At 52.1% G+C, this 18,340-nt stretch overlaps 1 protein-coding gene across 1 annotated transcript in view; it reads right to left on the bottom strand.

Moving 5' to 3' along the window:
- Window positions 1–18,340, bottom strand: part of IL13RA2 (interleukin 13 receptor subunit alpha 2) — an 81,806-nt gene that overhangs the window by 35,190 nt on the left and 28,276 nt on the right. Inside the window, exon 4 of the mRNA XM_088452621.1 lies at window positions 13,149–13,305. Coding sequence (XP_088308747.1) covers window positions 13,149–13,305 — 157 coding nt within the window. The remainder of the gene's footprint in view (window positions 1–13,148; window positions 13,306–18,340) is intronic.

The following is an 18,340-nucleotide window of genomic DNA, read 5'->3' as shown; positions in this document are numbered from 1 at the left end:
CCTGCAGACTCTCACCCTGTCACCCACCACATCTGTCCCTGCAGACTCTCACCCTGTCACCCACCACATCTGTCCCTGCAACACGTATTTTCCCTATCACCCACTAGACCTGTCCCCACAGACTCTCTCACCCTGCAAAATACCAGACCTGTTCTTTTAGACACAGACTGCAGCTGCAGCTAGTGCCGGTGCCGTCCACGGCTGATGGCGAGGGAGGGACTGGGAGCTCCTCTCTCTCTTCTCTCCTGCTACCGACAGTCTTCTGTGGGGGGCTGGGGCAATTAATGTTTTATTGTTTTCCTGTGGGGGCCAATGTGTTTGTTCTTTTTCCTGTCAGGGCCAATGTGTTTGTTCTTTTTCCTGTCAGGGCCAATGTGTTATATATATATATATATATATATACATACACACTAATAAATACCCCCGACATGGGGTTACTTGTTTAAAGACTGGAGTCTCTGAGTGCTGCCTATTTTTGCTTTTGGTTGTATTGTGGGGGCCATTGACCCTCAAGGACGGCACTGGAGCAAGTATACAAGTAAGAGCATTGGAGTGCCGGAGGTCATATATATATATGCACCAGAGCAAGTATACAAGTAAGAGCATTGCAGTGCCGGAGGTCATATATATATATGCACCAGAGCAAGTATACAAGTAAGAGCATTGCAGTGCCGGAGGTCATATATATATATATTAGTCCACAACTGTAAAAGGCGGCACTCAGAAACTCTGGTATGTAGTGAAAAAAGACCCTCTCCGGGGTAACTTTATTGTGTCATACAAAATTGACTTTGAGAAAGGGGACACTTTCCCCGAAACGTCGAGTTTGTATGACACAAAGTTACCCCGGAGAGGGTCTTTCTTCACTACATACTGGAGTCTCTGAGTGCCGCCTTTTGCAGTTGTGGACTATTTGTGGGGAGCAATACTCCTTTGGGGGGCACCGGAGCATTTGCAACATTTAAAGGACTGGTGAGTGCTGGGTTTTTTCTGCATTTTTTTTAATATATATATATATATATATATATATATATATATATTAATTTTTTTTCTTTTATGGGGGCCAAGGTGTATTATTTTTTCATGTGTGGGGCCATGTGTTTGTTTTTTTCTTCTAGGTAGCAATGTGTTTCTTTTCCTGTCGGTGCCAATGTGTGAATTTTTTTCCTGTGTGGGGCAATGTGTTATATTTTTGCGGTGGGGACAAATGTATTTTGAAAGCTATGAGGTGGACAATGAGTGCTGTTAGGGGGGCAGTGAGCGGGTCAATGTGAGCTGTGAGGGGGACAGTAAGGTGATCAGTGAGTGAGCTTTGATGGGGTCAGTGTTTATCGTGAGGGGCTCAGTGTTATATACAGGGAGGACTTGATGAGGCAGCTATGAAGGGGACAATCAGGGAGACATGCATGGAAGACTTGATGAGATAGCCATGAAGGGGCAATCAGAGAGCTATGCAGGGGGCAATGGAGAGGGCAATCAGAAAGTTAAGCAAAGGCAATGAGGCGCAATGGAGGGGGGTTATCAGATAAGCCAAGCCTGCAGTTTTTTTTGCCACATCCATTTTGCCATTGCCGTAAGCTGGAAGAAAAGCTGGGGCCACTTGACTGCATTTGCCCCCAGGCTAAAAGTTGCCAGCCAGCCCCTGGGGATCCTGACGCTGTCTGGATTTTGGCACTGGTATTTAGACCGTCGGCATCCCAGATGCCGGGATGCCGTCAACATCCTATAGGGATCATTGTGCCTTATAACCTAATGAAGGGTAATGGCACTGATAATCCCATTTGAATGTATATATCTCTGAAATTTTTTTCCCAAGTATATAACAACTACACAATGGGGGTAAGGTGCAATCAGGGAGATTACTAGACTCTTCAGGGAGTCACAGAGATTGCTACTATTTCACGGAGTCTCCCTCACATTGAGGGAGAATTGGAAAGTATCGGTGTAATTTGATGAAGGGGCACTACTGTGTGTCATAATTTGAATTGGGGGTACTATTGTGTTATCAGGCCCATTTGCAATGATCCCACACCAGATTTTTCCGCCGCGCACCTGCGGCGTGCACTCTCTCTTCGCCGCTGTCTCTCCCTACTTCAATTGTGGATGGGGACACCAATGCTCTTTATGTACACAAAGCACCAGAATGTGGAATTACGGCTCTGCTTTGGTGTGCACAGATGTGTCCTTCTCTGTGTTCAGCATTCCTGTTTCTGTTCTTAACGGGATGCAATAGGGAAACCGGCTGTCTTAATCCCGACAGCCGGCTTCCCGATTGCTTTATCCCGGCGAGGGTGAAATACCCGGCGTCTCGATGTAGACGCCGCTCATTTCACCGACGCCGGGAGACAGGCGCCCGGCACACCGATCGAAGGGATGCCAAGCGCCGCGAGCGGACAGCTGCGGGAGGGTTAGGTTTAGGGCACCCGGGGGGGGGGGGGACTTAGGGTTAGGCACCCCCCCAAGAGGGTTAGGCTAGGGAGGGTTAGGGTTAGGCACCCCCCCGGGGGACTTAGGTTTAGGCAGCAGGGAAGGGGGGGGTTAGGGTTAGGCACTTAGAGGGGGGATTAGGTTGAGGCAGTTAGAAGGGGGAGGTTAGGGTTAGGCACCCCTAAGGAGGGTTAGGTTAGGTTAGTTTTTACTTACCTTAGGGACGATCAGGATTTTCAGCGCTGTCAGGCTTCCGCTGCCGGGAACTCTGCTTCTGTCGGCCTCCCGCTGCCTGGATTCGAACTGCCGGCCACAGGGCTGGCGGTATTTCATACTGATCCCTTCTAAACAATTCCTACAGTGATCACTATCTAATCCTCTACAACTGCTAAACTACAGTAGGGCTTGGTCAATTGGGAAAATGCCTAGGGCAGGCGAAAAAAATGTGCAAAACCTTTATTTCTGTGTAAGAATGTGGGGATTTCTTATAGAACCCTTTGGACAGCCCCCCTAATGATACTTTAGCAAAAGTATGGAACACTTTGGCAAATTTTTTTCTTTTTCTTGAAAAATGCGTTTAACTGTACTGGATGTGGTATTTCGGAGGACCATAAGGATGCGCCAAGTGTTTTAAACATCACACTTGGCTGGCGCAGGTGTTTTTTTTTCAAAGCACAAAAAAAATGCCTGCGCCAGCCACGTGCGATGTTCAAAACACTTGGTGTATCGTTAAGGCCCTCCGAAATTCCAGACCCAATGCGTTAAATGCATTTTTTTAAAAAACAAAAACATTTTCAGCGGTCATTTTTCACCAAAGTACGCAACTTACGATTTTTTTTCTGCTAAAGTATCATTAGGGGGGCTGTCCAAAGGGTTCTGTAAGAAATCCCCACATTTTTACCCAAAAATAGAGATTTTGGTAATATTTCCCCATTTCTCAAAATGGAGAAAAGTTTTCTTCATTTTACATGAAAAGATGCGATAATAGCGCCGGTAATTGAATCTGCCCACAGTTGATGATTTCCAGGTCACCCAGCAGGTTCAGAGGTGTGACTTGCATCACTGAAGTGCCAGCTTTAACTAACAGAACCAACCAAGGCGGCATGTAATAGAGATAGAGTTTGCTGGAGGTGCAGGATGCCGGGTGATCTCGATCGTTTTTGTAAAGTTGAAGTAATTTACAAAGCAAAGCCAGTTCAGGTTTGCCTTGTAAATGATTGCAACTTTAAAAAAAACGATCGAGATCAGCCGGCATCCCACACCTCCTGAAAACTCGATCTCTATTACATGCCGCCCAAAATGTCTGACTATGGCACGTTTGAATCCCCTGCAGTGTGAACTCTCAATTCTGTATGTGTATTTTAATACAGAGATTGATGTACACTTGCATGTTCTAATATTAATTCAATTTGCATAAGCTAAGTGGGAGGAGTCAGGAATAGTAAGGGGAGGAGTCTGTGCCAGGAGCCAGATGCTGACATGAGATGGACCTATGTGCTTTAAATGCCAGGGCATATTTTTAGTCCCAGTCCGGCCGTGCCCTCAGCTGTAAGCTGTCAGCAGCAAGTCCATCCGTGGGCTGCAGCGCGCAGGCTTCCGGCCGCGGCACAAATGTGTGTGAGTGTGACAGACTGTCTTACACAGCCACTCTCCGGGGGCAGGCAGGGCTGCCGGCGAGTGGCATATGGGCGGCGGGCAGGCTGAGAGACTAAGTCTGAGTTTCTTCCGTGGCTGGCCCCCTTATCCTCCTTTGCGCACGTGCAATGTCATATTTCTGACATGCATAGTCACTCAGTGAGGACGCTGGGATCAGTGGAGGAGGGCGCCATCTTGGGAGGCGGAGCAGACGGCTGATGGATCATGATGGTCAGACAGTGACTCAGAGAGTTGTCTTATCCTGCGGCCTGCCTGTCACTTGTTACTGTGAGTCGTGGGACTCGTGGAGCATATCAGGTCTCTGTCTGGTGGGAGGGAACTTGTCTGTGGGGCTTATTGTTGGGGGGTGGCAGGTGCTTATGTGGGGCCTTCTGGGAGGAAGCCTGCTCTGCCATTAACTGTGGGGCTTATTATTATTGGGGGGCCCAAAGGAGGGGGTCTGGTGCACATGTGGGGATGGTGAGAGCCTGCTCTGTAGGGCATAATATTATTGGGGGACCCAGGGAGGGTCTGATGCACATGTGTGGCTTGGGGTAGCCTGCTCTGCGGGGCTTATTAGTATTGGGGGGGGTTCTTGTGCACATTGTATGTGGGGATGTGTAACTTTCTGTCTCTGTAACATATTAATAGGTCTCTCTAGGCATAAGGCACCATCTTCAGCAGCAGCAGTGCAGTTCTGGGAGTGGTGACCGGATGGGAGGGGCAGAATTGTAAGTGGGAGGAGCTATAAATAGAGGGGAGGAGTTAGTATAAAATCGTAAACCGCCCCCCCCTAAAAGTCAAGTCTAGATCCGCCACTGCCTCTATTGAAATATGCGCTATCTCCATGAATGCTCCTTACTTAAAGCATTCTACTTTACAAGATGGCCATTGTTTGGTCTTCTGCAGATGCACAGCGCCAACTTGTCACTGTGTATGAGCACCACAGTGGGACACAAATATGTTCCATTTAGCTCCAGAGACCCTGCCACATTATCCTGTTTATAGCCAGGGTATACCTGCACCGCTACCTTCATACATCAGCAGCTGGTGCTCTGAATGTTCTGCTCAAGCTCCGCTCCATCCAGATTAACAAATGTGTAACTGTAAGTACGGCTGTAACTTCTACACTTCCATAAACTTGACACCTGGCTAAGCCCTGGACTGCTTAGTGCATCTGGAATTCTGCTGGCGTTGGTCTTTAAATCTGCATAGCACCGCCAAATAGCAGGAAGCATTGTAGGCGGAGAAACGCATTACATGACACCCCATGGTTGTGGATAAAATGCTGAAGTACAAAGGGCATTGTTGAGAGCATCATTCTACTTCAGGGTCCATAGGGTATCCACAGGATACCTTGGGGTATAGGTGTGACGTCAGTCGCAGGGCACCAAAGAGTTAAGCTTTCAGCCTCCCAGGATGCACTAGGTCCCCCTCCTATACCCCGCCCCCGGGCCAAGGCACCTCAGTTTAGTTTGGTGCCCGGCCGGCGTCGGGTGCACCTGTCGGAGTGGGGGCTAGAAGAGCCCCTGAAGCTTTCTTCAGTGCAGCTGTGGCTGCACATCTGGATGTACAGCATGGACAATCAGTCCTGACGTCCATGCTGTCTTCCCTACACCCCCGCCGGTACCAGAACGCCGGTACCGATCCGGGGATGCTGGTGAGCATCTGGGGTCACAGCTAGCGGTGACCCCAGATGTTCCGGACCATGGCCGGATCCAAGGGGGACAAAGGTAAGCAGCGGGGTCCCGCGGTGGGTCCCCGCTGGTCACATGGTCCTAAGTCCCCAGGCAGGGGGCTCCCTGGGGACTGGCTGCAGCGTGGAGCCAGGTACTGAACCTGCGCTTTCCACTACCCCCTGGGACAGCGGACCGCAGCAGAGCGGTAGCGCTGCGGCATCCCAGGGGTTAAATGCATGCCAGGGGAGCGCGCCTTCCCTGTCTCACAGCCGGCGCCTCCCCCGCTGCACACAGCCCTCTCTGCACTGTGCTGACTGGCCCTGTGTCAGCGCTCCTCCCCCAGGCCAGCTTCTCTCTGCTCATCGGCGGCCATCTTCTCTGCAACGCATGGTGAACGCTGCTGGAAGTCTGGAAGGAAGCATCGTGGTCTGGGTCCCCCCGCATACCTCTCCTCCGCTGTGGCTCAGGTCTGTGTATGCAGCGCTGTGTCCTACCAGGCCCTGTGTCTGTGTAGTTGAGTGATCAGCGCTGTTAGTGCAGGAATTGTTATTTCTCTGCATTGTATGTGACTGTGCTAGCGCTGCCTGTAACTTTTCTTCTCTAAACTGTCAGCTTTATTACTGTCCCTGTTCTTTCTGCTAAAGCCCTTGCGGTGCGGTGCTGCAGGGTGGTCTCTCGCCTATTTAATACTTAATTGGTGAGAGAGGTCACATACGTGGTGCCATCATGTCTGAAAGTGATTTTCCCTCCGGCTACAGTGTACCACGTGCAAAGTACCGTTAGCGGAGGGGGAGGGTAGCGCGGAGGGCTTTTGCCGGCAGTGTTTGTCCATGGCGCGGCCTATTACGGTTACAGCACCGGTACAGGAGCCGCCCTGGGCTTGTTTCGCTCAGGTGTTAACAGCTTTAGTGGGCCAGTTAGCTCCGCAGCCCGCGTTTACTCCGATGGGTTTGTCCCAGCAGTCTGTGGTGTCGTCACCCATGCAGGGGTTCCCACGACAATTGGTGGTACCCCACAGTCTCCCTATTTCCCCGCTCCCGGGTTCTCAGGAGCCAGCGTGGGTTAACTCCCTGACGAGTTCTGTACAGCACTTATCGGATGTGTTGAAAGGGGAGTCTGTGATGCGGCCTCATAAAAGGCCGGTGGCGTCTCTGTCCGCTCCTTATGAGGATGACGAAGGGACGTCTGATGATGGGGAGATTCTGGATCCTTACGATCAGGAACCTCTCCATACTAAGGACGCTGATGCTAAGTCCAAAGTATATATTCCTGGACTTATTCGGGCGGTCCGCACAGCCTTGGTGATTGAGGACGAAGTTCCCCCAGCGGCTAAATCTAAGTATGCCTTTTTCAAAGATGTGAAGGGCGATGCCACAGTCTTTCCTCTTTCGGGTCAGTTGATGGACCATTTAGAGGAGGCGTGGAAACAACCTGGCAAAAGATACCAGCCGCAGAGACGCCTGGCGGTGGCTTATCCGTTCGCGGATAATTATTTTGCTAAGTGGGAATCCCCTCCACAGGTGGATTCTCACGTGACCCATCTTGTCCGTAGTGCCACATTGCCGATGCCATCCATGTCCTCCCTTAAGGATGCTACGGACCGCAAGGTAGAAATCTGCCTGAAGTCCGCTTATTCCCTTGCAGGGGGGGCAGCACGGCCGGCTATGGCCATTTGCTGGGTTGCCAGAGCGATGGAGCGCTGGGCGGATTCATTAGAGGCTTCTTTTGAATCCGACTGTCCGGCCGAACAGGCGGAGTTGATTGGCAATCTCCGTGATTCGGCCACCTACATCAACGAGGCGGCTCTAGACATTAGTACTCTGGTGTCTAGAATTTCTTCAGCAGCGATCCTGGAAGGCGGACGCAGATTCCAAGAAAGGTCTGGAAGCGTTGCCGTTTACCGGAGAAGTTCTCTTCGGTCCGGATCTGGATAAGATTGTGGCCACGCTGGCGGCAGCCAAATCTGCTTGTCTTCCGTCGGCCGCTGCTCCTTCTGGTTCTGGACCATCGTCCTTTCGGTCATCTAGGGCCCAGGGCAGGCCCAAACCACAGTCGTTTCCTCGACAGGCTGGCCCTAAGAAATCGGTCAAGCCCCGGAAACAGGCATGGAGTACCAGACGTCCGGCCCCCAAGCCAGATGACAAGCCTGCGGCCTGACGGTCCGGGTCTCCCCTTGGGGGATCCCAGGGTGGGAGGCCGCCTGCTGCAGTTCTCCCGGTGTTGGTCGTTCACTACGACAGACACTTGGGTTCTGGAGGTGGTCTCCCACGGGTACGCCCTCTCCTTCCGGCACAGACCCCCGGCTCGATTCTTCACCACGGGTCTACCATCAGACCGGAACAAGGCTACGGAGCTGGTCGTTCACTACGACAGACACTTGGGTTCTGGAGGTGGTCTCCCACGGGTACGCCCTCTCCTTCCGGCACAGACCCCCGGCTCGATTCTTCACCACGGGTCTACCATCAGACCGGAACAAGGCTACGGAGCTGCGGAAGGTATTGCACACTATGCTCCAGGCTGGAGTTATAGTGTCTGTTCCATTCTCCCAGAGGGGCCAGGGTTTCTATTTAAATCTATTTTTGGTACAGAAACCCAATGGGTCATATCGTCCGATTCTCAACCTCAAAGCACTCAACAAGTCTTTGCGGGTCCCGAAGTTTCGGATGGAGACCCTACGGTCCATCATTCTGGCGCTGGAACCTGGGGACTACATGGTGTCATTGGACATACAGGACGCTTACCTGCATGTCCCTATTCTTTTGCGCCATCAAGAGTTCCTTCGGTTTGCAATCCGCAGCGACCACTTCCAGTTTCGGGCGTTACCTTTTGGCCTGGCGACAGCACCACGTGTTTTCACCAAGGTGATGGCGGTCATGGCGGCTTCTCTGCGGCTGCAAGGAGTCCGCATATTGCCGTACTTGGACGACCTGTTATTGGTGGCAGGATCTCCAGAGCTCCTGTTACACCACTTGGACCTGACCATTGCACGGCTGGCTAATCAACTGGCAGAAGTCCACTCTAATCCCGTCTCGGAGGATTCTGCATCTTGGAGCCTTATTGGACTCGGGACAGCAAAGGATCTTCGTGACGGAGGACAAGATCTCTGCTTTACAGTCAAGGGTGCGCAGTTGTCTGCACAGCCGCCGGGTGTCCTTACACTCGGCGATGAGGTTACTGGGCTCCATGGTGTCGGTGTTCGACATGGTGGAATACGCCCAGTTTCACTCCAGACCTCTGCAGCACCTGATCCTGTCCAAGTGGAACGGGCTGCCTCAGTCTCTGAAGTTCCAGACGATTGTGCTCACCCCGGAGGTTCGCCTGTCCCTTGCGTGGTGGTTAAAGACGACCCACCTCAACAAAGGATGTCCGTTCTGGGTTCCAAATTGGGTCCTGTTGACAACGGACGCCAGTCTTCGGGGCTGGGGAGCAGTTTCGGGTCCACACTTGTTCCAGGGCAGGTGGACGCCGACAGAAGCGGAGTTTCCAATAAATATCTTGGAACTCCGTGCGGTCTTCAATGCTCTCCTGCAGGCACAGCGGTTTCTCCAGGGTCACCCGGTGCAGATCCAGTCGGACAATGCTACCACAGTGGCCTACATAAACAGGCAAGGAGGAACTCGCAGTCGGGCGGCTCTCGTAGAGGTCTCTCGGATCCTGGTTTGGGCGGAGCGCAATCTTCCGGCCATATCAGCGGTCTTCATCCCGGGAGTGCTAAATTGGGAGGCGGACTTTCTAAGTCGCCAGGACGTTCATCCAGGGGAATGGTCCCTGCACTCGGACGTTTTTCAACTACTGGTGGACAGGTGGGGTCTTCCAGAAATCGACCTCATGGCGTCCCGGCACAACAACAAGTTGCCGGTGTACGGGTCTCGCACAAGAGACGAAGGGGCGTCTCTGGTGGATGCTCTGTCCGTCCGGTGGACGTTCAGGTTCGCATACCTGTTCCCTCCGGTCTCCCTTCTTCCATGGGTAATCCGGAAATTCAAACAGGAAGGAGGGACGCTCCTGTTGATAGCTCCCGCGTGGCCCAGACGGCACTGGTTCTCAGACCTTCAGGGTCTGTCCGTGGACAGTCCTCTGCGGTTGCCGCTACGACCGGACCTTCTGTCTCAGGGTCCTTGTCTTCACCCGGACCTGACTCGGCTGTCTTTGACGGCGTGGCTGTTGAGACGGCCATGCTGAGGTCCCGGGGGTTTTCCAGCTCTGTGGTGCGTACCATGTTACGAGCTCGGAAACCGTCTTCCGCGAGGATATACCATCGCGTGTGGCATACGTTCTTCCAGTGGTGTCGACCGAGAGGTTATGCACCGCGGGAGTTTCGTCTGTCTCGGATTCTCGCCTTCCTGCAAGCGGGACTAGATCATGGGCTTCGCCTTGCTTCTTTGAAGGTACAGGTTTCGGCCCTATCTGTCTGGTTTCACCGTAGGATTGCTACAATCCCGGATGTGCGCACCTTTATGCAAGGTGTTCTCCGTATTCAGCCGCCCTTTGTTCCACCTGTGGCGCCTTGGGATTTGGCTGTGGTCCTGAGGGCTCTCCAAGGACCGCCGTTTGAACCACTGGGCTCAGTGGATATTAAATGGCTAACAGCTAAGACTGTTTTCCTTCTGGCCATTGCTTCGGCCAGACGTGTTTCTGAGTTAGGGGCTCTTTTTTGTAGACCCCCTTTCTTGGTTTTTCATGGGAACAGGGCAGTGCTCCGCACTCGGCCCGAGTTTCTTCCCAAAGTTGTTTCCCAGTTTCATGTTAACGAGGAAATAGTTGTTCCGGCCTTTAACTCACCGGGTCTTTCCGTGGGTGAGGCCTCTTTGGATGTTGTGCGGGCCTTAAGGACTTATGTTGACCGCACTTCTTCGTTTAGGAAGTCGGACGCTTTGTTTGTCCTCTATGGCTTCCGTAAAAAGGGTTGGCCTGCTTCAAAGCAAACTTTGGCAGCCTGGATCCGTATGGCTATTTCTGAAGCTTATCTTCATGAAGGCCTACCGGTCCCTCCTTCTCTGAAGGCTCATTCCACTAGGTCTGTGGGTCCTTCGTGGGCAGCTCGACGTGGTGCCTCGGCAGTTCAGATCTGCAAGGCTGCTACGTGGTCTTCTGTCCATACCTTCGTGAGGTATTACAGGTTTGACACCTTCGCCTCTCAGGATGCTTCCTTCGGGCGGCGGATTCTCCTTTCTGCACAGGAGCGTCCCCACCCTTAAAGGATACTGCTTTGGGACATCCCCAAGGTATCCTGTGGATACCCTATGGACCCTGAAGTAGAAAATATGAGATATGGTAAGAACTTACCCTTGTTATCTCTATTTCTACGAAGTCCATAGGGTTCCACAGGACTCCCGCCCTGTCGCACCTGTGCTGCAGATGGGCTTTGCTCTGGTCACCAGTTTTCCGTCTCCCTCTGGTGAGAATGTGATTCTTGTATGTGTCCAGATCTTTGTTCTCTCTCTTCCTTCTCCTCCTCCGGCCTATGGCTTGGTAACTAACTGAGATGCCTTGGCCCGGGGGCGGGGTATAGGAGGGGGACCTAGTGCATCCTGGGAGGCTGAAAGCTTAACTCTTTGGTGCCCTGCGACTGACGTCACACCTATACCCCAAGGTATCCTGTGGAACCCTATGGACTTCGTAGAAATAGAGATAACAAGGGTAAGTTCTTACCATATCTCATATTATTGTTTCCAAAAAAGGTAGTATTTACCACGGCAGCTGCCTCTCCAATCTTGGCTGTTTAGTGGGAGATTCTAACAGCAGTAAGGAGGGAGAGAACAGTGTGCCTGCAGGCTCAGACTGTGGGGCCCATTTGTTAATGATCGCATTTTGCAATGCAATCAGGGCAAGCAGTACCGCCCCTGATCGCATTGCAAAATGCGATCCTATCTGCCGGATGTATTATCCTGGACATGCAGGGAGATGGGCTCCGAAAAGAGCCCGTTCCTGCAATGTCTCCGGAGGGCAGTCGGGGCTTCTGCGCATGCAGACTGCACATCTCCCGCAGACTGCACATGAGCGCCGGCTAATATGCGGTAAGTCTCCATAGACTACAGCGGCTAACACTATCTTCAGATCGCCTTAGCTGCCGGGGCCAATATCGGGAATGCTTCGCATTCCTGATATTGATACATTTGGCAGCATCGCACCCCCCATAGAATCCTATGGGGGAGGGGGCTGCCGGCGGCAATGGAGGGATCGCAGTAGGTATCGGAGATAGCTGCTGCGGTCCCTCCTTCATACATCCGGGGGATACTTAGTATTTGAGGTAAACTCCCGAAAACAGGTGTTTTCGGGGAATTTACCTCAAATTCACTTTGATGAATGGGCCACTGTGTCTCCTTGCTGTAGGAGGTATTTACCAATCGATCACTACATATGATATGTGAGACTGTTTATACTAACAATAACATAAGAAATCCTGAAGGAGATTATTACTATCTATCGCCATTGAATATAAGAGTCGCTTTTATCAATCACTAAAAACGTAGGACCATGTTCAGTTCGCTGATTACTAACAATCTACTCTGAATGTGAGATGCTTAACAACTAACAATTACTTGGGACTGTTGTTTTGTCTGTGAAGAGCCCGATGTACTAACAACGTTGTGGAAATCTGCAAGGGCCTGTTTAGATTATAGGGATCATTAATGTTATGTAGATTTGTGCTCACTAATAATGCGGCTAATAATAATAATAATAATGCTGCTAGTTAATACTATTGTGAATTGAACTTTCTTTTGCAATTAACATTATAATCTGATACATGTTTGTCAAATGATTTTTTTATTGGAATATTTTAATAAACTGATAAATGTAATCCTATTCCAACTAGTTGAGCAACACCTTCCTTTCTTTTGGGGTCTAGTGCTTCAAAAGTGGGTTCTAGTTTGTGAGAAGGTTGGCAATACCTACTAGTATATGGTCACCAGCTAAACTAGCGCCCCGAGTTAATTTTTTTTTTTGAGCACACACATATAATAACAACCTCTTATTCTATTACAGGCAGCTGAAGTTCTTACCATACCTTTAGAACAGCGTCTTAATGACACCTGACTCTGTCGCATCTCCACTTGTATGGTAATGGGAGTTGAAATGTGAATATTTGCCTGTTTTCAAATAGATTTCTAGCTATCAACAGACTGTATGGATAGAAGCAGAGTGGTTGCAAAAATGGGGTATGGTATCTTGTCAAAATCCGTCATGTCGATATTCATAGAGCCGACACGAGAATGCCGATATGGTCAACTGAGAAACAAGTGGATGGATGAATGAATGGATGAGAGAGTGCATGGGTGTTCCTGTACATTCACTGTATCCAATGACTAAGAATTAAACAGAATAATTATAACTTATAAGTGTGTTTCCAGGTATAACCAAAACTGAGCAAAATGACATTCACTAGTAGCCTTCCGTGTTTCCTACCTTGTAAAGGCAATATTGTGTCATTTCTCTCCACCCATTCACTCAATACTTCCATTTCTTCTGTACATTTTCCTTTTAAATATGTTCTTAATTTTATGACTATGTTTTCCCCGAGATTGAATGTGGCTCTGTAAGTTTGTTGCTTTGTCCTAATTGCCTGTTTATAAAGGAAAATGTAAACAATGAATGCACATTTTATTACAATACATAATAAACACATGCAAATACAAAACATTCTGTGGACGTTCTCTACTGTGAATATATAAGTGGGACATAATTCTCAAGCAAGATACATTTTGCTGTCCTGATAATGAAAATGCAGCTACCTACATATATGCAATGTCAGTATTAAATATATAATTGGATTGTATTCAATTTACTGGTATTTTGTCAAGTAAAAGAACTATGGCCCTGATTCAGAGCCGGTCGCTCTGACAGCACTCGCTCTGAATCAGGGCCAGTCTTTTTTTTTTTTTTTTTAAAGAACGGCCTCCACCCACAGCTATAGCAAGCGGCCATGATGATGGTCGCGATGGTCAAGACCATCGCGACCATCGGGCTTACGACGAGACCCTTAGGGTAGGGTCTCGTGGCCGCAAGGCCCAGAGAGCATTCTGCTCTAACAGAGCCGAAAGCTCTCCCACTGATATCACTTGTGATGTCAGTGGGGCCGCCCCCAGACGGTAGGCGTTCTCATGGGAACGCCTCCGTCTGGGCAGCCACCCCCCCCGGCCCGCCCACCAGAGGGGGCGTGCTGTCACTCAACATCGACAGCACGCCCCCTTTAGTGCGAGACCTGGAGCGACTGATTGCCAGTCACTATCCTGGTCTCGCTCATGCACTCTTGGCCACCATCGACCCGGTTGCGAGCGCACAGTGCTTGCGACCGGGTCTGAATCAGGCCCCATATCAGGGATTTCTACTTCAGGGTCCATAGGGGGTCCACAGGGTTGACCTTGGGGTATAGCTGGATCTGGATCCATGGGCACCACGCAGTTAAAACTTTGCTGCTCCCAGGATGCACTTGGGTCCGTCGTCCTCTATACCCCGCCCCGGCCACAGGCACCTCAGTTTTAGTTGGTGCCCAGCCGGAGTCGGGTCACCCTGCGCAGTGGGGCTGCATAAGCAGCCCCTAAGCTTTATTCTTTATTTAAAAAAAAAAAAAAAAAAAATTATTTTATTTTTACTGTCTTCAGAGCGGCAGCATCAGACTGTCCATCTTGACGTCTACGCTGCCGCTCCAACAGCCCCGCTGGCGCTGCGACGCCGGTACTGATCCGGGGATCGCAGCGGGACCCCGGAGTCAGTACTAGCGTGGCTCCGGGACCTCCCAAGGACTGCTGCCGGACTGAAGGGGCCAGGTAAGCCGCGTGCAGCGCTGACAGCAGTCTTCATGCCGCCGGTCTCTGGGGACAGACCGGCGGCGCTAGTAGCGGCGGCGGGCTCCCCCTCTTCAGGAATACCCCGCGTGTCCGCTGGCCCTCGGGGTGTAAGTACCGGCGGGGAACCGGCTTCCCCGGGGGTTTAGTACTAGCAGGGGAGGCAGCCTTCCCTGCTTCAGCGCTCCTCCCCTCAGCCCAGCGCGCCTTCTCTCATGTGTGCTGGCGTCGCTGGGCTGTTCTCACTCGGCCACTCCTCCTCAGAGCTCTCCGGCGGCCATCTTCCTCAGGCAGCATCGCAGAGCTCCCAGGCAGGCTTCCAGTGGACCAGTCCCCCTGCGTACCTCTCCCCCTGCAAAGGACTGTGTTCGCAGCGCTATAGCCCTCCCAGACACTGAATCTGGGAGGTTGATTGTAGCGGAAGGTGCAGTGAGTATAACTTCTCTGCATGGTATGTGACTTTTTGCTAGTGCTGCTGTCTGTGCTTATTTTCTACTTCCTGTCAGCTTTTTACCTATCCCTTTCCTTCTCCTACGGCCCGCAGGTGCGTGGGGGAGGGGTGTTCTTTCTGTGTACCTCACTTATATAAATCTACGTATTTGTGAGGTCCGTCACATACTGCGGTGTGCTCCTCAGTACCATATTGTGGGCTGTTTGGGTTGCATACTTGGGAGTGCGTGGGTGTTATACGCCTTACCTCGTTTCGGTGAGACACTTTTTTTGCAAAAAAGTTTGTGTCATGTCTGATGAGGGGAATGAGCGCTCCGAGGCTCCTGTGTTGTTTTCCTGCCGACGCTGTTCGGCAGGGGTTGACGGGGCAGATTTGTCTCAGGACGGTCTCTGCGGGCGGTGCCAGTTGGTACCTGGACCCTCTAAACCCCCGGTGGCGCAGGATCCTCCGTGGGCAATGTTTACGCAAGTGCTGGCGTCAATCGCGGACCGACTTGCGGTCCCGACTGCGGCCCCTTCTAGGGCGTTGCCCCAGCCTACCATGCCCCGTTCCCCGGGTGTGACTCGTCTGGTGCAGTCTCCTCCCGGGTCTCAGACTGTGGGTCCTTATGCGGGTTTGCCGGTATACGTGCAGACCCCCACGGTGCCGCAGCAGTCGATGGTACCTTTTCAGGGGTATCCTCAGGCAGTACCCCCGCCTTGGGTGGATGTCCTCTCCAGCTCTGTTCAGAGTCTGGCGGCTTCGTCATCGGCTTTTCAACATATGTTGCACAGTGATTTGCCCCCACGGGCGTCCAAGCGTTCCGTTCCGGCTTCACTGGCGGCTCAGTTCATGGACACGGACGTGTCTTCGGATGACGGGGAGATCCATGAAGACTCTGACTCGGATGCCGGGGCCCAGGAGATGGAGTTAGGGCGGTGCGGGCCATCCTTCACATTGAGGAGGATGTGCCCGCCCCCAGGTCAAAATACCCAAATTTTAAAAAGGCCAAGGTAGCTTCGACGGTTTTTCCCCTGTCCGATCAATTGACGGATCAGATGGCAGGGGCCTGGCAGTTGCCCAGCAAGAGGTTCCAACCGCAGAAGCGGTTGGCTTCGAACTATCCGTTTCCGGAGGCTCATTGCAGGAAGTGGGAAACTCCTCCAGCGGTGGATTCCCACGTTACCCGCTTAATTAAAAGCGCTACGCTGCCTTTGCCGTCGATCTCCTCCCTGAAGGATCCCACGGACAGGAAGGTGGAGACTTGTTTGAAGTCTATCTACTCTCTCTCGGGGGCGGTGGCCCGTCCGTCCATGGCCATCTCTTGGGTGGCTAAGGCCATCGAGAGCTGGGCCAATGCTTTGGAGGATACCTTTCCGGAAGATGCTCCGGAGATCCATAGAGCGTTGATAGGTCAAATGAGGGATGCGGCTTCCTACATTGGGGAAGCAACGTTGGACGCAAGCCTGCTAACCTCTCGGGTGTCGGCTGCAGCTGTGTCGGCGCGTCGGTCCTTGTGGCTGAGGTCTTGGAGAGCTGACGCTGACTCTAAAAAGGGACTGGAGGCCTTACCTTTTAATCGGCAGTTGCTTTTTGGTCCAGACTTGGACAAAATTGTGGACACTCTGGCTAAGTCTAAATCAGCCTCCCTCCCTTCGGCTTCTGCTCCTACCAAGGTACGGAGCTCTGCTTTTCGGTCCTTTCGGGTTCAGGGCAAGGCAAAAGGTCAGTCCTTCCCGAGGCAGTCGACGACCAAGGCCGCTTCTAAGCCCAAGAAGCAGCCCTGGAGTGCCAGGCGCCCTTCTTCCAAGCAGGAAGATAAACCTTCTGCCTGATGGGACGGACTCCCTCTGGGGGACCCCAGAGTGGGAGGCCGACTTCTTCTATTTGCCCAGTGCTGGCACAATACCACCACGGATGCCTGGGTTCGAGAAGTGGTCTCCCAGGGGTACGCCCTGTCTTTTCGGCACAGACCGCCCCACCAGTTTTTCTGCACGAGTCCTTCTCAGGATACGACCAAGTCTTTACAGATTCAGGAAGCTATAGAGTCCTTGCTGACAGCAGGGGTCATTGTTCCCGTTCCTCAATTACAACGAGGGACGGGGATCTATTCTTCTCTGTTTCTGGTGCAGAAACCCAATGGTTCTCATCGCCCTATCCTCAACTTGAAGTCTCTGAACAAATTCCTCAGAGTTCCCAAGTTCAGGATGGAAACATTACGTTCCATCATTCTGGCGATGGAACCGGGGGATTACATGGTGTCCCTGGATATCCAGGACGCCTACCTCCATGTTCCGATAGCACCTTCGCACCAGCGGTATCTGAGGTTCGCTATCCTTCAACACCATTACCAGTTCCGGGCGCTACCCTTTGGTCTCTCTACGGCACCGAGGGTGTTCACGAAGATTATGGCGTCATGGCCGCACATCTTCGGAACCAGAATGTACGGCTACTACCGTATCTGGACGACCTCCTGTTGCTGGCGAGTTCCCCGGAGGTACTGCTTCATCATCTCCACTTGACGGTCGCTTGCCTGCAAGTGCACAGGTGGCTGATAAATTGGAAAAAGTCCTCCCTGATTCCATCTCAGCGGATGGTTCATTTGGGAGCCCTGCTGGATTCTCGGCAGCAAAGGATCTTCCTGACCCCGGAGAAGGTCTCCTCCCTGCAGCTGAGGATACACAGTTGCCTGAGCAGTTGCCGCCTGTCGGTCCATTCGGCTATGAGGGTTTTGGGCTCCATGGTGTCAACATTCGACATGGTGGAATTTGCCCAGTTCCATTCCCGGCCTCTGCAGGGGCTGATTCTATCGGAATGGAACGGGTTACCTCACCGGATCCGCTCTCAGTTGCTGGTGTTGTCCCTGGAGGTTCGGCAGTCTTTGGCTTGGTGGCTTCAGACAGCTCATCTGGTCAAGGGGCGTCCCTTTTGGATCCCGGACTGGGTCCTGCTCACGACGGATGCCAGTCTTCGGGGTTGGGGGGCAGTGACCGGCTCGTTGTCACTTCAGGGTCGTTGGTCTGCGGAAGAAGCTCTTCTTCCCATCAACATTCTGGAACTGCGGGCGGTTTATCGGGCCCTGCAGTCGTCTGGTCCCGCTCTTTACGGACGGGCGGTTCAGGTGCAGTCCGACAACGCCACCACGGTGGCGTACATCAACCACCAAGGGGGAACTCTAAGTCGGGCAGCAATGTCGGAGGTGTCTCACATCCTTGCTTGGGCGGAGTGTCACATTCCAGCGATCTCGGCAGTCTTCATTCCCGGAGTCCTCAATTGGGAGGCGGACTTCCTCAGCCGTCACGACGTGCATCCCGGGGAATGGTCGCTTCACCCAGAGGTGTTTCAGCTACTCGTGGACAGGTGGGGGCTGCCGGAGCTGGACT

Source organism: Taudactylus pleione, unplaced genomic scaffold, assembly GCF_031769625.1.
Source record: "Taudactylus pleione unplaced genomic scaffold, aTauple2 ptg000039l, whole genome shotgun sequence".
NCBI lineage: Eukaryota > Metazoa > Chordata > Amphibia > Anura > Myobatrachidae > Taudactylus > Taudactylus pleione.
This window is presented reverse-complemented; position numbering and strand designations above follow the sequence as displayed.